The sequence below is a fragment of the Lutra lutra genome, chromosome 1 (assembly GCF_902655055.1).
Source record: "Lutra lutra chromosome 1, mLutLut1.2, whole genome shotgun sequence".
Lineage (NCBI taxonomy): Eukaryota > Metazoa > Chordata > Mammalia > Carnivora > Mustelidae > Lutra > Lutra lutra.
This window is the reverse complement of record NC_062278.1, coordinates 46,480,598-46,504,046: the sequence shown is the minus strand read 5'-3', so window position 1 is coordinate 46,504,046 and position 23,449 is coordinate 46,480,598. Positions and strand designations below refer to the sequence as shown.

Genomic DNA, 23,449 nt, shown 5'->3' with positions numbered 1-23,449 from the left:
ATTTTTATGGTTTAAAAAACGGTATTGGTAGGTTAATGTGACTTCATTTTTTTCACTGTTGAATATTAAATGAATGCAATGTAGATTAATTTTGCTTTCATATCCTAACACAAATATAATTCCACACAACACAATTTACAAGGAAAGTGTGCTAATAAAATACAGCTCTCATTATTAATATATAACCAGCATAAGGTAAAATGCCATCTTTACTAGATTTATAATTTGACTACATAAATATTTAAAAGATCCCTTTAATTTTTTAAATTAATATTTGTTTTACATTTGTTCAAGGAAACTCTTCAAATGACTCACATTGCCTTCGAAAGGCTGATATGCACTGATATGTATTATTTAAATACTCATATTCTTGACATATATCTAGATTTTTTTAAATGTGACAATTATAACTATTTTTAGCTACTAGAAAAAGACAAAACAATTTTAAAACAATTTTAAAACTTTTAGTGACATCTTCTGATATATATTATAATACTACATTATATAATGGAGACTCTTCTATGTGCCTAGACACACATTCTAGGAGTTTAGGTCTATTAACCATTTAATTTAATATTATATAAAACTCACAACAACTTTGGGAAGTAGTTACTGCCTATCTTTGACCTTATTTTATGGATGACAGTTGTCCTTGAATCTTCCCTTTGCCTGTACAATTTAGCCAATCTAACAGCAAAGTCTATAAACTCTATCAATACTAGTAATTTCTAAATACACCACAGAATCTAGTATTTTCCATCAGCTCAACTATAACAATCCTCATCTAAGCCACTGTCATCTCCTTACTTGGATTTTTATTACAAAAGCTTCCAAATTTCTCTCCATCCATCTGTACTTCACTCAGAATATAGCCACAGCAATTTTTAAAAAACACAGTCAGATTATGTTGTATCTCTACCCCAACCCTACAATAATTTCACGTCTTACCCAGAGAAAACTCAAACACATTATATTGACCTAAAATGCCCCAATTCAGTGTTTTTACAACTTGGTTGCCATTAAACTCAACTGGGGGAACTTTGAACAAATACGAATGCATGTGTTCCACCAAGAGATAATGATTTAATTCACTTGGGATGCAGACTAGAACTTGGGATTGTTACAAGCTTTCTAAATTAAATGATTATAATGTGCAGCCAAGATTGAGAATCATTTTGCTCCAACATTTGAGCCCCTTTCTGCCTCCATCAACTCTCTGACTTCATCTTCTACCACCTTCTCCTTACATACTCTATTCTAGCCATAACCACAGGGTGACGACATATTTTATTAACCCAACTTCAGGGTAAAAGGGTCAATATTAACAATTATGAAGAGGCAGTAAGCATGAATTACCACTGTTCTAGGCAAAACAGGCATTTGATCATAAAGCATAAAGGCTTAATTTGTAGTTCTTTGGATATAAAATGCTCCAAACTTAGGGTGTTGGCCCCTGCTATTCTTACTCTGTGAAGTATTTCCTTCCAGGTATCCACTTGGCTTGTTCCCTCACCTTCTTCCATCTTTACTCATATGACACTTTTCAGTAAGACTTTACCTGTTTATTCAATTTAATACTGAAACCTAATCTCACTTCCACCTTCAATTCTACTTTTTCTCCCTGTCTGATATACCATATATTTTGCTGAATTCTTTATTTCTCTTTCCAATAGATTTTTTATTTCTGTTTTGTTTACTTCTATATTCTAGCCTCCAGAATAGTGCCTGGTCTACTATAGTCTGTGAACACATATTTGTGCAAAAATATATATATATATATCAACTATTTCACATTGGGCAAGTTACTTTTTATGCTTTGCCTCAGTTTCCTCTTTGGTAAAATGGGGATAATAGTAACACCCACCTCATAATGTTGCTGTAAGAACTTGGTGAATTGATGAATACTTGGGGTTGGGATAATTCCTGACTCATAGAAAGCACACATAAATGCTAACTATATTAGTTAATTAAAGATATTCACCCTCATTTTTGCTTTAGCCACCGATTCCTAGGTCCACACCTGGAAACCATCACCCCTAAAACTGCCTTATTTCAGAAATCTTAAGTATCAATATGCTGTGTTGGTAAACTGGCCCTCTGGAGAAAAACAAACAAGCGCTGATCTGTGGTGTTTGCCAATTGCCATAGTGTAAATATTTCCATTATGGCCAATCTCAAGCTACTAACAGCTTAACAACCAGCTCCCTAAATTCCTGGCCATTTAGTAATCATCTCTCACAAGCTGAAATAATCTGTCTCTAACAAACCACTGCTCATATCCTACTTCTGGCACACTCTTCTTTTCCTTCAGCTCTCCCACCCTCATCATACAACTATTCTTCCTCTTTTACATAGCCACAGCTCCCAGCTAATGATGTTTCTATTCATTTCTAGCCAATCAGTCTCTTTATTTCCTTCTCTGTCTAGCCTAGATTCACCAGTTGCTTACCTATAAGATTCATTTTCCACCACCCCAATTCTCCTTTAATACCTGTGTGTCTTCTGTTGTACCTGCTCTACACACAGTAGCCTCTGTTATCTCCATTCTTATATCTGCGGGGTTGAGTGTTCCTACAGAAAGTCATGGAAACATTCATGCCACTACCAAAACACATTCATGTATACAGCATCAGCTGGATGTCAGTATTAGTTAATTATTTTACTTTCTCCAGCATGAAAGATGTGGTCTGGCAGAATTGGAGGAAAAATACAGTTATCTAATGACAATTACGGACCAGTAGTCTAGAAGATCCACTACCAGCCACTGAGGGTTGCATTATCATTAAAAACATTGGTAAACATTTTTAACTGGTTGTCCTTGCTGGGGCCCAGAGAAAAACTGTTCCCGGTGCCCAACCTGCTCTTGATGCCCGATCCATTTTATTTCCTTTGGTCTGAGCAGTGGTTAGGTATTTTTCTTTTTAACTTCAGCAATTATTCTAAACATTCACATTAAATGAAAGTTTGTTCTCAAACTCTCAAGTAAAGTCTCCTCCTACTTCACATAGAAAAGCAACATCAGGTATCATTTCCTTCAATTTAATGCCTTTCATATATCTCTGTAGATCTATAAGACATGGTCCCATGGGTCCTGGAAGATGTGGAGGCCCCTACTATTCAAAGTCAATCCTCCACCAGGGTCCTTGATTTTGTATATTCCTATATCTTGAGATAGTTTGCCTTACTAGTGTATTTTCTTTAATTCCCTATACCCCAGTGTATAAATTGTCAATTTCTTTCTATTAAAAAAAATACCCTTCATGTTTCTTTTTGTCTTCTAGCATCTGATTTTTCCTAGCATCTGATTTTTCTCTTACCTTGCTATCTCACCCACTTTCTACAAAAAAAAAAAAAAAAAATCTCCATTATCAATTCCTGTTCATCTTTCATTCTCATTTTGCCCTATGCATTCTGACTTCTGGCTGGGATCAACCCATTAAGCATGCTTTTGTTGAGATCCCATTGATGTTTTTCAGTCTTTGTTTTTCTGAACTTCTCTGCTGTATTTGATATAATTGCTTATTTGCTCCTGCCTGGTGTGCAGGGTTCCATGTCCTTATTTCCCTCCTTCTTCCTCATTGACAACTTATTCTTAGTCACCTTTGGAGTCACCAAACTCCACTCTGCCTCCCTAAGTTGGCACGCCACAGAGTTCCAACCTTGTTCAACTCCTTGCCTTTCTCTAAAAGTTCTCAGAAAATATCATGGTTTGGCTTTAAGAACCACTTTTATGCTACCGGCTACCAGATCTTTAACTTTAGTCATATTTTTCACCTCAGCTTCAGATTTGTATTTCTTTGCTGTCTGGACATGTTCACTGCATGTTGCACAGGCATCTCAAGTGGAATATAACTCAAATGAAACTTGGCATTTCCAAACAACCAGCCCATCCTATGCTTACTCTGTATCTTCAAATCAGTTGGTAGCACCACCTTTGAAACATTCTTCTTACTCCTAGGCATCCTTTCCTGATTATGTTTTAAAATATGGTTTCCTTACTCAATCTGATCTTGTTGGATCTTGTTTTTATCAATTCCCCCCACCTTGACTTTTTTTTTTTGTATATGGATGACATTCCTTGCTTGCTCAGGTGATTGTGCTTTGAAAATAATGTTTCTGTCTTTTCTCTCATATCAAAGGATTTGAGATGGCAGCAAGAGGTTGTAGTGTGAACACACAATATAACATCTTATATAAAAACCAGTGGTATTAAATTTTTGCATACCTAAATTGTGTGAATTGATAAACAAGTCACAGTCAACAAATGTTATAAAATAAAGGAATATATTTTTGTGGTTGGCATATGGTATCTCAAAATTTTTAAGTATTTTAAAACTGCTTTTATTTGAATTGCCTGTTAATACTGTTATAAAAATGGAAGTCCAAAGATCTAAGGGCAAGCAAAAGCTACAAAAAGTGTTTATGAAATCCATTGAGAGAGACCATACAGGGATGATGGTCAAGATTACACTTAATTCTCACTACCATATTTCTTTGGAAAAGTTAGGAATATTTGCACATCAATGAAGTCATACATTCTGGGCAGCAGGGCTGATGCTCTGCCTGCCAAGTCAGGATGCATTTTATTTTAAAATGAAAAGCACACATATAGTTACATACCCACCCGCATCCCTTCTTCATGTGCTCACACGTGCAAGTGCGCACACACACAAACACAGGCACTTAACCATACCACCTCTTGCCAACATATATCTGGAGGAATGTCCATAGGATCCTAAACAGTAGAAGATTTATGAATCCAGTGCAATATCACAGCCAGCCAGCCACCACCACTGGCACTAGATTGTACTTTTGTACTTAGTTTTGCTACCACTCTTTCATATAAAACAGTAAACTGAAGTGGTTTTCAAGTATGTGGGAGACCAAGGGGAAATCTTTTCTGCTTCTAGTAAGCACAGAATGCTATTAATGAGCCATGGATAGCTTCCCTTCAACGCAATGCACTTAGCCACTTCCTCTGTGCTCATAGAAGCTGCGATTATCAAATTCTAAAGCAGTAGTTTGAAAAATGACTTCGTTTTTGAGAATTTGTGGGATATATATCTTTATAAATTTTATTTCTTCTTGCCATGGGGAGTTGAGTATCTGCTATTGACATAAAGTTTATATAGCACTTTGAGCTTCGGGGATAAAAGAGATATGATTACAAAGAAAGGTAAGAATATTAAAAAAGAAGAGTAAGAAGGGAGTATTTGGCCCTGTGAATTTTTTTCTCATGCATATGATTTTTATTTTAATAGAAATACTACACGCAGACGGGATACAAGTTCACATGGAGAGATGGCAGTGAACTTATAAAAAGAAGTAATAAGCAGGTTTATCTGAAAAAAAAAAAAAAGAAGTGTATGAGAACATGGCTTTTTGAGTCAGGGACCTGAGTTTGAATCTTCACTCCACCACTTACAATATGTCAAGTATTATTCTATAAGCTTTATAATAATACATGGACTCAATGAATCCTCACGACACTTGTATGCGGTAGATGTTGTTAATATACCCATTTTATAGATAAGTAAACAGAGGCACAGACAAGTTAGTAACTTGCCCAAGTCACAAGGTCGCACAGCTGGTGAGTGACAGAGCCAAGATGAGCTAACATATATTAAGAGTCTCATAGCAGGAATAATGGTAGCGACCATCAACAGAACATCTAATCTTTCCCAGACTGTGTGATGTCTTACTGATACAGTGTGTGACAGCTGAAAAATATTAGTTTTTAAATTTTAAATCATGAAATATACCAATTATAAACATGTTGTAGGATGTTTACAAATACATATTTTATTGATAACATATTATCATTTCTTTATAACATATTTTAATTAATTCAGGATTCAGCAGGATAAAAAGTAAATCAGAAGCAAACAATTCTCTCCTAATTTGCTGTAGCAGTCATTTGATCCCATTTTCAGCAGCAATATAGACCGAGTATGCGCTACATTATTTGCCATTATATTCAGCTCTAGGATAGAGTTGGTACAAAAAAACCCCAAAACATATCCTAAACATCATTAGAGAATAAGTCATTTTGGAGTATGCCTGATAAAAATGAGCTTTGGAATAAAAATAATGGAAGAGCCTAACTATATATGCATTTCCAAGTACCATAGGTGGTCCTGATAAATTATTCTAAAATAATTTAGCACATTTACAGGAGAAATGGATACAAGCGTAAAATAACATTCCGAGAATGGCTACAGGAAAAAAAAAAAAAAAAAACCACCAGAAACAAATAGTTCATGTCCCCAAACACTTATAGATTTCATTTTGCCTTAAATGAAATAACCAAGCACACTTGGTTGAGAGTCTGCATTGTGCAAGGAGTATTGCTCTGTAATAACTGGCCAATTTTACTGAATTCAGCTTTTGGCATTGAATCTGGGCATCAAGTCCAGGTGCAGGGTAAATATATCATCACTGCTAATATTGAGAGAGGTTGGAAGAAGAGGGCATGAACTCAAGAAAAATAAATGAAAATGAGATCAAAAAAGAAAGGTGAGATGCAGAACCTGATCAAGTAATATAGTGCAAAAAATAAAGTGAAGAAAGAATGCTTGAGACCATTTTTATCATATAAAAAGGATAAAAAAAAACAGTGTAACACTGATGTACTATATACTAGCTAACTGAACATAATAAAAGAATTTTAAAAATAGTGTAATACATTCCAAATAACAAAAGTCCAGTGATGTTATAAGTAAGAAAAATGGCCATGTCTCTGTAGATAGATAAATATTTAAGAATACAGTGACATTCAAATGTGTGACCTCTGCTGGGGATGAAACATATTTACTGTAGCAATTATTTTTTATATTTCTGTTTTTTAATTATCAATGAACACTTTTGTTGCATATGATGGCTTTTTAAATAGTAAAGACATTATAAATACACTTGAAATATAACTTCATGGTGCCTTCTCAGCTCTGTTATTCTCTACTATTATATAAGACAAATGATTTTTTTTTTTAAATATTTTATTTATTTGAGAGAGAGAGAGAGCATGAAAGGGGCGAGGGGCAAAGGGAGAAGCCGGGTTCCCGATGAGCAGAGGGCCTGATGTGGGACTCGATCCTGGGACTCCAGGATCATGATCTGAGCCAAAGGCAGTTGCTTAACCAACTGAGCCACCCAGGTGCCCCAAGACAAATGATTTTTGTACACACCATACTCTCAAGGATAAGTCAGTTTAGTATAAGTGCTGCTGAAGTGAGCACTAGGATAAGTCACTTTTTAAAGAGTGCTTTAAAATTTTTTTTCTGAAACAGATCTCTGCTAGAGTTTTGCTGTATTTTCTTTGTTTTCTGAAAGTCAGGCAAATGAATTTAAGAGGGATAAAACCAGTTGTCTAATACAAACTTGAGTCATTATTGGTAAATACACATCAATTTAAGGGGTTCAGCCTTATAGATCGTGCATAAAACATCACACTGAATAGTTAAATGTGATAAAAGCAAAATGAATGCTTATGGGCGGCAACTGAGTTTCATTTAATCTCTTTATAACATCATTTGAAATATATATATATATATAAATATGGCATGTGAATTTATAGGCAAAATCAATTATATTATTATGTGTATATACTCCTCCCGTTAGTAACACGCTAACGTATCACAGTTTCAGAGAAATGCACCCTAGAGAAAATGCTGCTATTCTTCATGGAAAAATCCATGAATAACATTATGTAAAAATTAATTTATGATAAATGATTTAAATCTAGAACTCAGAATAGCTTATTTAAATGCCATCAGAAAAGAACACCTCACCCGCAAAAAGGAGTCTAGGGATCCATTCTCCATATATTCCACCACAATCATTACTGGTCTGCCTGCAAAAAGAGCCAGAGAACACACAAGGATTAGAGCAATTACAGAAAGATGTGCTGCAGTTAGAGATCTCCAGCTGTGGCAGCTAAATTATTTGTGTTTTATTAATAGGAAATTCATTTCCCAACATGCTTCCACAAAAGTCTTAATATTATACTTGGGCTTTTCTCCATTTTTTGTAGCATTATTCCCGTTGAGTTCATAAAAGGAACACGGATTACAAGGAATTAAACATTTCCTTTTCTAAAGCTCTGCCATCACTCGTGTAGGTTATGTTCTCTTTGTCCTAAGCTTTTCCTTGAAAGACCATAAACAAGCAAAAGTGAGGCTTTACACAGGGTAGCCTCAGTACAACTTCTTGAAACATTAGACCGGGCATTTCTGTAATATTCCGAAGGCAAAGCAGAGGGGAAAAGTTTATAAATTCTCTTTAGGATATTATAAACCATCAGTCACAGTCTGCTTATAAGGGCTTCTAAGTGGAAAACTGTCATCAGATTGATGGATGCTGGCTGCAAAGTGGGTGGGCTCTGCAATAGTTCTTGATCATGCCTCCGTTGGACATAGATTAGATCAACATAACAATGATGGCAGGACATGAAAAATAAGTAACTCTGATTTTGTAGTCTAGTAAGAAGCTAAAATTAGAAGCTGAACATCATTTATTTCTTCTTTATCATATCTATTAGGTAGAATATTTGGCATAAATAACTTAGATTTGTTTCAAAGAGAAGAATCTATTTGTTCTGCCAAATTGCTCAAGCTTAAAAGATAAGCTCATTTCAGATGAAGGGGGAGTGATATTTACCTGAAATAAACATGTATGACACATTTACTTTTTACTTCTGTATTTCTTGCTTCTCATTGAAATTTTTAGCAATTGAATCTGCACAGTGCACAGAGGTTTTCCCTCATGAGTACAAAAAAGATCTGGAAAGAAATTATCTGTACCAATGATGGAAATATTGATCTCATATTGTAATTCATGTTCCTTTTATGAACTCAAAGCCGTATGGGTTAAAAGGGTGACCATAACAAATTAGTACAATGTCTACAAATGCTAGATTTTACATTTGAATCTATATTTTAAAGATGCGCTAAAGGTTAAATGTAGTAATAAAACTCCAAATTTATCATGCATAGTATTAGAATCCAAAGAAATTTTCCATTTTGGTGGATTTCCATAATGTTCCTCAAAGTCATTAATTTCACCCAAATACAGATACAGAACTTTATCAGAAAATACTGAGGTCAAATGAACTGTTGGCACTATTGTAGCAAGGATCTAGAAGATCCAGATTTTAAGTGTGACAGGATGTCTTTTATTTGGCTTTTGGGTTTAGAGAGCTTGGAAACAGAAGCCTGAAGCAAACACTTGTTTAGCAAGATAGGGACAATACAAGATCATTTTTTAATGATTAAATATGAAAATTCTGAAACTGATATTCCAGTATCAATTATAATGGATCATGGAAGTTAAGGGGAAAAACTGGGTTGGTACAGTGACTGCCTGAGTTAGTTCACCTGCCCAGAGTCACATCTTTTTAATCTACCTTGACCATTGCTGCCAGAGAAACATATTTAGTTTAATATATATATATCTTTGTTATATATATATATATATACTAATATATATATATACTAATTTTATACACACACACACACACATATATATATATATACATATATATATACACACACACATACAAAAATCCTCTCCCTAAGAATGTCAGTCTTGATACAATAAAAAGAGCTTGCAAGCACTGCCTTTGTATTGATACAAATTATTATTAGACCTATTATACAAATAAGGAAATTTCGGATAGAAAATTAAAGTTCTTGTCCAGAGTCCAACAGCTGTTAAGTGGCAGCATCAGGCAGAGTGTTTCAGAGCTTAAGCTCTTAGCTTTTATGCCATAGGTGCCTCTCAGACAATAATTTATAGATCAAAGCTGTAAGGTTCATCCTTCCGTGCTGGATCTCATCTCTCCTAACTAGCCCTACCATCTCCTGTTCCTAGCTTCATTATCATCTATACCGGTTCAGTTCTGTCTCCTCTGCTTTTCCTTTTGCTATCCCCCTGCCAGGATTATCTACCAATTTGCTTCTCTCCCTAATCTCATTCCACATGTCCCTAGAATTTATATACTGTACCTGTTCCTTGAAAGTCCCCCATAGTGATATTTCCTATAGTGGCATTCTCGTCACATTTATTGTCTACATTATAAAATGTTGTGCCTGGTTCTAGGTTAGGTTGTTTTTCTCCCATAACTTCCCACAAATACTATGTATCCCCATTCACTAGGTTTCTCAAAGCCACGTCCCGTAAAACTGAGCAGAGTAGGAGTTTTATTTATAGTAACAGGTTGATTTTTCTCAACGATTTTCCTAATTCCTCAGAGAGTAACACCAAAGTATTTGAGTAATCTATGTGAATACCTAGTACGTTGAAATTAGTTCTAGCTGTAACTCCTTGGGAGATACTTTAGGCAGGCTTGAAATTCATCAGTGACAAGTTTCATCTTCTCATTAAAGATAATAAAGAGTCAAATGAAGAATCCCCCGGTTTCTTGTGAATTAGAACTTTTACACCTGAGCTTGGCGTCTTTTGTATTTTGTGCAGTAACATCAATTTAGAGCTGCTATTATTAAACTAAGGAGCTGTTTTATTAGAATACTGCTGGCATCTAACCTGTAATTTGTTACCTAGTGGTTTTCTATATGGAGGTTAGCTACACTGTGAAGATTACAAGCAACTTTATAGTCTATGATCACATTTTATAATCAACAAAATAGATAAGTATGAGGGAAATTATGACAGGATAGTATTCAAATATATGACTAGATGACAGAAGTCTATTGGTAAACAGTAATTTGTCTTATTTTCAAATATATAAAAATTATATAATACATTATTGTTATTGGAAAACATATTTGGAGGTGATTAATTCTCTTTTTATATTTTCAAAATATTTCAGCTTTTCTTCTCACTTTTTAAAAAAAATTTTACAGTTTCCCAAAGACCTCATGTCACAGAATTAACTTAGTATTTGCACTGTACTGAAGTCAGTGGATAGACTCCAAGATTCTTGAATGTTAGTCAAGTGTCAAAATCCCTCGACCTTTTTTAGAAGCCTCATCAGTTTGCTTTAAGAGATTTTGAAAAGCACTTCTATAAGTCACACAAAAAGTGAATTTCTTTCATTTCCCTTCAAAAAATAGCCCAGATATGTTTATGTATATCTTAAATTGCATGGGAATCAAAGCCTTGGAAGAAATCTCTTACTTATATCCAGATCACAATGAATCACAAAATCTCAGATCATCTTTTTCTGTTACAGAGAAAAATTATTTTCTTTAATTAGGACTTCAATGGACTAATTTTTTTCTTCCATATTTACAGTTGCCCAATACCTGAGATGATTTTGAAACTTGGGGAGAATATTTTGCAAGTGAAATAGTATTTTTGTTTGTTTGTTTGCCTCAAGAGCATTTGTGAAAGAAGGGGATTATAGAAATTTAACGTTTTCATAAAAGTAATGAGTTTTTGCTGGATATAGTATTTTGTATCAGCTTAGCCATTTCTAAACAAATCTCAATGACCTCCAAACTATATTACAGATTTAAATAGATTCTAGTTTGTTTAACATTATATCATGTCTATATTTTGTCTACAATGTAATAAAATTTGTGGTGATAACTTGGCTTGACAGGTTGCTTGTATTTTCCCCCCAGTTGCAATTCTGGATTTTTGGAGCCAGTTATTTTTAACCTATTTCTACCGCCCCCATTTCTGATGTAGAGATAGTGAATTATAGTTATAATCTTGAATGGATTTAAGAATAATTTTCTTATCCCTCTAAGGCATTCATATGGATGACATAAATTTGAACAAAATTACAATATATGAAATAATTATTTATTCACATGATAAGTACTAAAATTGGGGGATGATTTTCCCCTTATACTGTTGCCTGTTCATTATCAGATTGTGTCCCAAAGGAATCTTATGCTCAGGTGAATTCAAATCAAATCTTTTAACATTTCCTCTGAACTTTTTTCCCTCCTATATTCCTGTCAGGGTTAAAACATCACCGTCTATCTAGTTCCCCAGGTTTGAAATCCTACTCTAACATTGGACTTCTCACTTTATCAAACCCTGTTACTCCATAAATTATTAAATTATGCTGATTCTATTTAAAATTATTGCTGCCTATATCCTGCTTTTGTTTTTTCTTCCTTCACTTATTACAAAATCAGTTACTAATTATACTTTGTAATGCTTATATAATCATTATTTCAAACATTTAGTGATGCATCAAACATTTTTTTAATGTCTACTATATATCAAGTACTCCTCTGGTTTCCAAACAATCATCCTTAATTGGGGTGCCTGGGTGGCTCAGTTGGTTAAGTGTCTGACTCTTGATTTTGGCTCAGGTCATGATCTCAGGGTCATGAGATTGAACCCTGCATCAGGCTCCTGCTCAGTGTGGAGTCTGCTTAAGATTCTCTCCCTCTCCTCCCTCTGCCTGTCCCCCCTCACATGTATGTGTGTGGTCTCTTTCTCTCTAAAACAAAACAAAACAAACAAAACAAAACAAAACAAATCCTCAATCAATACAAGATCCTTGTTTCATGAAGTGTATAGTGGAAAGGGGAACAGAAATAGGTAAACAGTCAATTACCATAAATGGCTAAGGCCTCATCTCCTCCTTTAAAAACCCATTTTACTTATTGTTTTCTTTGCTGTAGGATTAAAATTTAAAGGACTTGGCAATAAATTCCTTCACAATCTCTCCTCTACCTTTGTTTTAGTTCATTTTTGTTCTTTGTTCTAGTGTCATTTTTACCTCCCTCTAGTCCTGTACTTCCTGTTTTTCAAATCCTCATAATTCATGAAGTATGACTTGACTTGTACCTCCCTCTCTTCCCTGGAAGACTTCCTTCTCACTATAAAATCATACACTTAAAAAGGAAAACGTAGAGCTTAAATACTGTCTCCATGGTCAATTCAATGAACACTTTCTCTTTTAGGAAGACCTGGTTGTTTGCTTTCTCCTCCCTTTACATCTTAATCAAACAACTATATGACACACTTATGGTATAGTATTGGTGTTTCTGTGGAAGTGTCTGCCGCCCCCTCTAAAATGCCCTGGAGGTCAGGAATTGTGCATAGTTCTCAGCAAATTCACTGTTGAGCAGAGAACTAGGCACAGAATAGGTACTAAATTTCATCTTTTTAATGGAATGCCAGAAGGAATACACACATAAAGATATTCCCTGTGACGACCAAGAAAAGAGTTACTGAAATAACTGAACAGCAAATCAAGAAATCCTAAATTCTTTGCCTTGTATAATATATAGATTTGGAGACAAAGAAAACTTCAAATTTTAGTCCTGCTGCCTATTACATGATCTTGGGCAAGTTATTTTCGCTCTCTCAGTTTCTGCATTTATAAAATGAGGATAATATTATCTACTACATATGGTTTTCAAAGAGTTAGATGAAAAAATGTATAGTTAGCGTGTCTGGCAATCGTTGGCACTTAAAAATGTTGGTATACACTTGCTTTCCTTCCTTTTTGAGCACAATTATCTGCTTCTTCCTCCTTTTTAAAAAAATTAACATATAATGTATTATTTGCCCCAGGGGGGGTCTGTAAATTCACAGGTCTGTGAATAATCAGACTTACACATTTCACAGCAATGTGTAGCCAAAAATAGTTTTATAAAAATGGATCATTTCCATACTTTATTGTAGTTTGGTATTGAGACAAAAAATTCTTTTATATCCTATGGCAAAGTAAAAATGACCACTAGTTACACATTTTATGTAATACAGTAAATTCCCAGTTTTAGCACTGAAATTCTCATATCTCAGGCCAATTTGAATGTTTGGTTACCTTATCCTTTGTGTGCTCAGCACAGTGCAATTAGAAGTTGTTGTATTAAAGTCAGATATTGTGACATTGAAGACTTTTCCACTTTGGTTAAGTGACCTTTCATAGCTCACTTATGTTACTGCCTATCTCCTTATTCATATGTATATGTATATTTGTATATTTAATATTATTACACAGTAATAACACTTCCTCCATCGTGTGATATGTGAGAGTAAAAGAGATAATGTGTTTAAAACAGAGAATAGTACTTTACACTAAATACCAAATCACCCAATAACAGCTTAAAGATGGCAAATATCACATCTTACCTTACTGGCTAGATGTTGAATTGTAATCTAAGAAGTGGCTTTCCTAGTTAAAAAGACTCATAACTGAAAATGACTATGATCAGTATATTTAGGAGCTTCCTTGATGGTCTCAAAGGTCTATTTAAATCCTATACACCTGATTCCACTCATATGTGAAACATAAGAAATAGCACAGAAGACCACAGGGGAAGGAAGGGAAAACTGAATGGGAAGAAATCAGAGAGGGAGACAAACTCAGAGAGACTCTGGACTCCAGGAAACAAACTGAAGGCTATGGAGGGGAGGTGAGTGGGGGGATGAGGTAACTGGGTAATGGATATTAAGAAGGGCACATGTTGCCATGAGTATTGGGTATTATATGCAAAAAATGAATCTTTGAACACTACATCCAAAACTAATGATGTACTATGTGTTGGCTAACTGAACATAATAAAAAAGAATCCTATACACCTGAAATTGACAGGTTTGAAGTTGCTTTATAGAACAAGATGGTTTCTCCTAGAGTAGAGTAACATAATCAAAATAGGCATTTTCTTATTTTAAATGACATGCTATCACATACAGTTTCTGGGGAATAGCTAGTATAGGAAATAGATTCTTACTCCTATCTAACAAGCTATGCTGCATCTTCTGTACTCTACATATTTATACCTGTAACAATATGTTTCATGGTTAATTTGCAATTTATTTTATTTTTATTTATTTTTTAATTTTTAAGAGATTTTATTTATTTATTTGACAGAGAAAGAGAGAGAGTGCATATAAGCAGGGATAGTGGGAGAGGGAGAAGCAGGCTCCCCACTGAGCAGGGAGCCCAAATGGGAGTTCAATCCCAGGGCCCTGAGATCATGACCTGAGCTGAAGGCAGATGCTTGACTGACTGAGCCACCCAGGCACCCCTGGAATTGATTTTAACCTTAACACTATTTGAAACTCCTGAAAATTTGTTCCATGCTTTGTCTTAATTTCTTTATTTTGTTTTTAAAATTTAGATGTGATCTAAATGCCCGGAGAGAAATGATGAAGAATAAATTATTTTATCCAATGACAAAACAGCTGAGCAGAAATTAGGAGGAAGGATTGCATTAATGAAAACTGTGGCATTTCTTAATCTAGATTTGTTTCAGAGTAAATGAAAGGTATGAGGCTAAAAAAATGAAACATAATTCTCCTGCCAGTTCCAGAGAGCAGTGGCATACCATCTGCATCAATTAACTTTAGTAATACTTACAGTATTAACTTCAGTACTATCCTTTCTACTGAAAATTACCATATGGGCAAAAAGACTTCTTAATTAGAAGTGTCTTGTTGACAATGAAAGTTATTGCCAAAGATGTCTAATGTTAGATTTTGTTTCCACTATAAGACACTAACCATACTGCAAAATTTTAATAACATATGCATTTTTAAGAATAGCTTTCTTGATTTTGTACTGTATCCATATTTACAAAAATATTATAATGACAATTATCAAAATAAAAGTATATGTTTTGAGATTATCTGATTTTTACTTTTTTTTGCTTTCAACCATTTTGAAAGAAATGGTTATACAATAATCAATTATTATGTGAACAATTATTTACCATTAGGTAGCAATGAACGAAATGTATTAGACCATTCTCGTAATTTGAAATATTGTGTAATATCCAAGTTCAAAACCAAATTAAACCAGGAGTGCCTGGGTTGCTCAGTCAGTTAAGCATCTGACTGTTGGTTTTGGCTCAGGTCATGATCTCATGGGTCATCAGATCGAGCTCTGAGTCAGGCTCCATGCTCAGTGGGGAGTCTGCTTGAAGATTCTCTCCCTCTCCCTCTGCCCTTCCCTCTGTTCTCTCTTTCTCTCTCTAAAATAAATAAATCTAAAAAAAAACCAAAACCATGAATCAAACAATTTCATGCTGCCTTTGTTATTTTCTGTGAAAATCTTCTGTGTAGATGATTTAACAATAGATACTATTTCTAAATCAGCACATATGTAATAACTAATTTTTAAAAAATAAGTTTTTCAATCTTCCAGGCACTGTTATAAGAGTTTTACATGTGTTAACTCATTTAATCTTCATACTCTTGTGGTGGATATAATTACTAGTTCAATTTAACAACTTAAATTACAGATGCACAGAGAGTTTAACTTGTCCAAGAATGCACAGTGAGCAACTGACAGAGCCAAGGTTTGAAGGCAGGAAATGTGGTTCCAGAATCTGAATGCTTAACCATCTTCTTATACACCCAAATGATACTTGCTTCTCCATTAGTAATTTGGAGACATAAAGTAATACCCTAAATTTCTGTGACTCATCTTAACAATCCTGGAAAATTATTATGGACTGGGCACTGTGCTGCTCCTAAAGATGTTTTGTCCTTGAGAATTTCTACGATTTTAAAGCCTTGTAAAGCACTGTAATTTCTATATAAAGAGGAAATACATGTTAGGAAATTTGCTGGCAAAATCTTTAGATTTTGCTTTCTCCATTCTCAAACATCAATTTATGATAATGATTCTGAGGTTCCTTTACAAGAAATGTTTTAAGAGAGATTCTTAAAGCTTTTGAGAGAAAATATCATATTTTACAGTACTGTTTCAAATGTTATTCTTCATTTCTGGCTTTAGAAGTGTTTTATGGTTACATAACCAATCAAATATTCAGTTTTTTGGGCCTTTTGTATAATTCACTAATCAAAATAAAACACAAAATTTAAAAATAAAGCAAATGTCTGGAGAGGATATATTTAATACTAACTATATAGGTTATTTATGGTGAGATTTTAATTATAATGGAGAAAACATCTATGATATAAGTTAAACTACCAATTAGTTTCCTTTTTCCCTCGTAGGAAAGTTACTACTTATTTTTGAGTCTTTTCTTCAATTTTTTTAGGGGGCTTAATTAAAAAAAAAAAGAAAGTTCAGTTTTGCTAATTACACTTTCTTTAAGACCTCCGTGAACAAAACTAGAAAAAGCCAACATTGTGCCACTAGGCAACTTCTACCATGCTTTGTCCTACAAGTCCCAAGATGAATGCTGAGAGGTGATGTGTTTTGTAACAGGGTTTGGTCTATTCCCACTTATTTATGTTCTTAAGTGGCCCAACAGCCCATGAGGGCTTGCACGTGGTCCTGTGGGAGAGGAAAAGGCATTTGAGCCACTCGGTTGCTTATCATGTTTCCAATTAAGATGAACACACACAGACACAACAATTCCCACCAACACAAAGATTAAACACTGGTTCAGCTGTATAAAGTTTCTTAAAAGAATTTTCCTTTGTGAAAAGAAAATGATTCTGGGATGAATCTTTTGAAAGTGTTGACAGTTTCTTTGAATAGCATCAAAAATAGATGACACAATTTGTAATAAGAAAACATGAAGATCTCTGGAGAGTAGATATATATTCTCAACTGAGAATTTAAACAGCCATATAAAGAAGGTCCAGATTTTTAAGTTGCAAACCTCTTCAAATGATATTAAGAAAAAGCAACATTTATGCTATCAAGAATACATAGCTAAGGTCAAAAGCTAGAAGTATTTAAAGAATCAGAAAATAATGAAAAATACAAGTAATGAAGAAGTGAAAAAGAACTAGTAAAATATTTGGATATCACTTAAAGTTTCTTTTAATAATTTTCATGTCTTCTGGAAGAAAAAGAATAGAAATTCTCTTTGTAAATATTCAAGAATTTGATAGCAAGTGCATCCTGCAGCTCTGTTTTTTAAAATTTTTCTTTTAAATGCACTATCAATCCTTTATGTCAACTAAGCACAACCTTATGTAAAAAAAATTGAGTTTTTAAGAACCTGAGATTCTATATTTATGGACGTCAAGAGGTCCAGAGGCCTCCTGAAATTGTATGTAAATATTTACATATATGATCATATATCAATTTTCTTGGTGAAGAGTCTGTTATTTTTGGCCAAGAAACAAAGTACAATCCATTAGGAATCTGAGTCCATGACCCATACTACAACATCAGGAATCCATAAGAGTCCTTAAACTCATAAACTTCAATAGATTGAAGTTTTTATAAACTGTTTCTTGAAAATTGGAATTATACCTTCAATTTTGTGTATGCTCCCATCTGACTTTTCTTATTCCAAGTGGTATCTTCAAGTTATCTTCCTTAAGCTTTAAATTATTTTCTGATCTTTTGCATATTTCTCCTCAGGTAAGCCAAAGAACCACACTCTTTAGAAACTATGACTTCAAGCAATAGAGGAAGCAGACTGAATGCAACCTTGCATTAACTGGCCAGCCCCTCTTGCACAGGTTTTGGAAACTATCAGTATATCCCAATAGGTGTTTTTAAATAATCCTCTAATATAGCAATAGCAGTGTGAAAATATTTTAAAGGGGTTGTTTATTGGTGTATGACTAGAAATACAATCACTTATGTCACCTTCCTTGTGCTTTTGTTGGCTGGGTGTGGTCTCTCCTCTATCATTTTATCAGTGACCCTCTCTTCTCTATGCCACTTCTCAGTCCTGAACTAGAATAATGTTGGTCTTCTGCCCACTCCCGCCCCAGATTCGCCATCCTAGTTTTCTAATAGTTTAGTTCTAGTTCTGCAGAGTTTCCTTCTGAAGCCTGCGGATGCACAGACTTTCAAGGAGGAGAGTTCTCTAGGGTGAACTGTACAAATGAGTATTGATTAGGGCCTCTTGGGTCCTATTTAGAATCACACAAATGGAAAGGAATAAAGTAAGCAGGACTTAGGAATCCAAATGAAAGTTTTTCCTTTTTTTTAACAGTAATTCACTTTGAATCGTTTATTCAGGATTTTACTTTGCACATTTATTCCAGTTTTCCCTATACCTTTTATAATTAGTTTTTGGTTTAAGTAGGTGCTTGCAAACACTCATTAACACACACCTCATTCAGGGTAATTGACAACATTCTCAACTGTAGAAATGTATAAAATATAAGCCCTTTAATTAAAGAGATTTTTTTTCCCCTTGAAGATCTCTTACTTAAAAAGTGAACCACCATCTCTTAACCTTTATGTACATTGACTGCAACAATATTTTGTTAAAGATAAAATAAGGCCAATTGTTGTTTATACTACATAAAAATATAAAAAGAATAATCATCCTCAGAAGAACAATAGCCAAAGTATAGAAATTTTTTTGTTAGACATGATTAACTTTGAAATGTCAAATTATGGATCTCAAGCAAAGTTACTGACCTTTTTTAGAATGCCTAATCATATAAAAAATGAAATGGTTTACTTTGATTTTTCTGAACCATGGTTTGATTGTATTTAAAAGTTATATACTTTTCAACTATTCATTTCCCTTGGTATACTGAGTTAATGCCAATTTTCCTAAACTTATGGTCTATTCCTTCAAAGTTTGCCACTTAGTCTTATATATTTGTGTTACTGTTTTTCCACAGTCCTCTGTATGCATCAAATTCTGATAATATTATATTCTTAGATCTGAGATTCTCTGCAGCTTTAACCTTACTTATCATTCCTAACTTATTTCTACCTTTTAAACTATATGCCTTCTGAATAAGAAAATTTTTTGCCTGAATAACAGTGCATGTAATATTTGCCCTGACTCCATATCAGATAGGATTTCATATGAAATATGAAAAGGAAAATATTGATAATCATGGCTAATAGATTTTGAAGACATTTTAATATTGGCTCAGCTCTGTAAGTCCTTTGCTATAAAAATGGTCTAGTTGGATCTGTTTTTAGTTTATAGAAAACCGGATTGTGTATTCATTTCCTGCTAGTCAGGGGACACTCGTGAAGATATGAAAAAGTCTGGCTATTTGAGGATAAGGCTCATTCAAATCTTTTTTTCAAATGGTAAAAAAAAAAAAATCATTATTTATTAGCTTTATTAATTATATATTTAATTTAATTTAATTGCAAATCTGGTGTTTGAGACCCAATGTTAAGACTTCTCTTGTTATCTGATTCAGTGTAAGTGGAGAGGAAGTCTCACATGATTGATTCACTCCATCTTTGCCATTTAATTTGACCCCAACACATGGAATGCAATGGAGAGAAGCTCAGGTAAAGAAGTCAAAAGAGGTGTTTTATATATAGCATTGTATTTAAAGCACAGGTAGACAAAACTAAGATGGTGTTTCAGAAGAATAGTTCCTCCACAACTGAAGAGCTTCCAAGATTAACCACAAAGGAAGTATTAGGGAAATCCTGGACATTGATTTCTATCAGAATTTATCTGTTTCTAAATCCCACATGCTGCCTGTTTCCTTTGTTTTCTCTTTCACAGACTTTGCTTATAATTGACAAATCATGTAGTTTGAAGTGTATGTTTGAGTTTGGTCTTGAACATACAAATATATTATAATTATCATATATATATAAAATAAATAAAATGTTTGCCTCTTTAGTGAAAAATATGTCTCCCATAACTGACAGAAAACTGCTAGAAACATGTAACTTAGAATTTTGTTGATCTAATCATACCCATCTAGGATGTTATTTTCTGAGTAATTATTAGATAATGAATATGCCTTTATATTTTTTATGCCTTTACATTTTACTAATGTCTACTTTTTAAGACACATTGTAATACTTGGATCTTAGTATAAATTTAAGATACTACACGATGTTAGATACTTACTGCTGTGCAGTGACAGAAAAGACTGAATCAGTAACCTTCCATGTATTACCCCATCATTATAATTGCATAATTTTATCTCTCAATGACTTTATTATGCTGCTTTTACTTGTATATGGTATGTGAAATGAAATTGCCAAAAACATAAAGGGTTTGGGTAGAGGCGGAATCTGTCATAAGGTAAGCTACGAGTCTAAGACCCTATGTGTAATCAGTACTCTGTGGCATATAAAAATGTTCTATCCCACTTTCAGATACAGTGTGGCTACAGAATTAAGTCAAAGAAATAACTAGATGGAGCAAAGAGGGCAACTTATTACCATTTTAGAATATATGCCTGATTACATATTTAGAAAAAGGACATCAATTCTTTTCAGGGAGGTAGAATTTGATTTTAGCAGGGAAGAATACAGCAGGGAAGATTTCGATTTAAAAAATATAATAGCAGTTATGTAATTCTATCTTCTCTTTCAGCTTCCCTCCTCTTTTATCTCCTCTCACACCTCCTCTCTTCTCTCTTGTGACTTTCCTTACTTTGTTGGGTAACTTCTATATGAAAGGCATTGCATTCAATGCATGACTATACTTGCTATTCAATTTTTAGCCAATTACTTTCTGGTATCCTTCTCTGTTTGGAACTAAGAATAAAAACTTTTTATTATGAACTTTCTAAAAAATAGTAAGGTCATATAAACAGTATAAACAATTGACAATGGTTACATAATTTTACCAACTTCAGGCTTATCTGTTTTCTGGACCTCGTGAGTCAATGATTCACTTATTATTGCAGTAAGTGTAAAATTTACTATAAAAGCATTGCTTCTTGATAGCACAGTGTGACATGAATGCGAAGAAACTATTTTACACAAGACAGCATCACATATCTCATTTAAATTTGATTAAGATAAGTTACTGGGAATTAAATGAGCCCCATCATTAGAACAGGTTTTTGTGATTCCTTGAACGACATAGCTAAGGTCTTTTGACCCTTGAAGTACTGTGAAATATAGTCAATTGGGAGAAAGCAAATTAATTGGTGCCCATGGACATCAACCTCTGGCTAACTATTTAAAATACCATGGTACAGGTCATGGGAGGAACTGCTTTTTGATGATGTCCTAAACCTGAAGGGTTATGAGTTCTTCTATTAGATAGCAAAGAAATACTTTTTAAAAATATAAAAGAATAAACACTTCTCATGATTACAGATTCATGCCACTTTACACAAAATTATAAAGGAAATTCTTGGGAAATAAGCTGTAGATAAATGGAAGAGGATAAAAGTTACCTTTGAAATTGTAGCCGTCATTACTGAAAAGTGCCAGAGGAAGTGTACAGGGATCACTTATCAAAGTGATATAAGCCAGGAAAAGTGAGTTGAGTTAATTTCAGTTTGAGGGAACAGGAACAAGTTTAGATCTATAAATTTTTTATGAGGCAATTTTGTTACACCTGATTTGTATGTAAGTCATGAAAACTGACTTGAGTTTTCTCTCCTATGAAAGCTGGAGGCAAATTTGGCTTAAAGCCAAGAAGAATAGAGAGCTAGAGTGTTCTTTCTGATCTCTCTCTAGAAAGTTGTTTTCTGTGTATGTGTTATAGAAACATCACCTTTCTTCTATCTCTCAGTGGCTAAATGACAAGGGTTATTTATTTATTTATTTATTTACCAGTGATGCTGAATAATTCAAGTCACTCCTGAACTTTGTAATGTCATTTCTGCCAAACATACCTAAATCCACCAAGATTTGTCATTAAGAGTTAAGGATTAAGCCATTAAACCACAAATCATCCATTCCAAAATTCCAATCACTGAGATATTAATAATATATGTGAAAACTGCTTTTTTATATTTGCAGGTAACTCTGAGAGCTTAGCGTATATGGATTTTTATTTCTAGTCTTTCACATCAACACCACCATTGCCACCAACAGTAAGAATAACATTTCTGTGCAATTGATAGTTTCATTTCTAAAGAGGAAAAAAGTGGCACTCATTAGACTTAAAATTGCTAATTTTTAATTCACATAATTTTGGTTCCTACCTATCAGTGGCCTTGTTTGCCACAAAGCTTCAAACCATTATCAATCTGTAATTATCCAATGATAAAACCAAATTACATCAAAGTGTATTTACAGTTTGTTATTTTGTATGTTCTAATTTAATAGACAAGGATAACTGAAAAACAACAGAAAAATGTAAGCCTAATAATCTTAGGCTTCGTAAGTATAATTTTGTCAAGAAAAGCATGAAATGTACATGTTGGAATTTTGTTTTTATTGGATTTCCTAGTGTCTTCAAGCGTTCCCAGTATTGGTTGGATGGGCCAGACCCTCCTGAATACCTTGGTGTCATTACTATAATTTGTGGCATAATTATTAATTATGATAAAAAACAAGAATTAAGATAGATAAAACTCCAAAAATCAATATCCTAATTCTATTTTGCTAAGACACATAAAATACAAAGCGGGTTTGTATCCTTCATACAACAGAAGAAGGCAGCTGGATATCTTAAAAATGAGAGGGGAGAAACAATTTGTGACTCAAATATTACCATGGGTAATCTGAAAGTGATTTAGTAAACTTTGAAATTGCACTTTAAAATGCTCAATTTCTATATTTTGTTTCTCTCATTAATAAAATATAGCTTTGGTCAGATTGACATTTTCAGGGGAAACTGAGTATTAATTTTCTTTTTCAAAAGTTTCTTCCAAATTTGCTACTTTTTGGCATTTCTTCCAATAATTTCTCTTTAGTGAAATGAAATTTTAATTAAATCTCTATAAGCTC

The 23,449-nt window shown here is 33.8% G+C and overlaps 1 protein-coding gene across 1 annotated transcript in view; it reads right to left on the bottom strand.

Moving 5' to 3' along the window:
* EPHA6 (EPH receptor A6) overlaps positions 1-23,449 on the bottom strand; it is an 872,902-nt gene that overhangs the window by 122,711 nt on the left and 726,742 nt on the right. Inside the window, 1 exon segment of the mRNA XM_047722523.1 lies at positions 7,788-7,849. Within this exon segment, the coding sequence (XP_047578479.1) occupies positions 7,788-7,849 (62 nt within the window).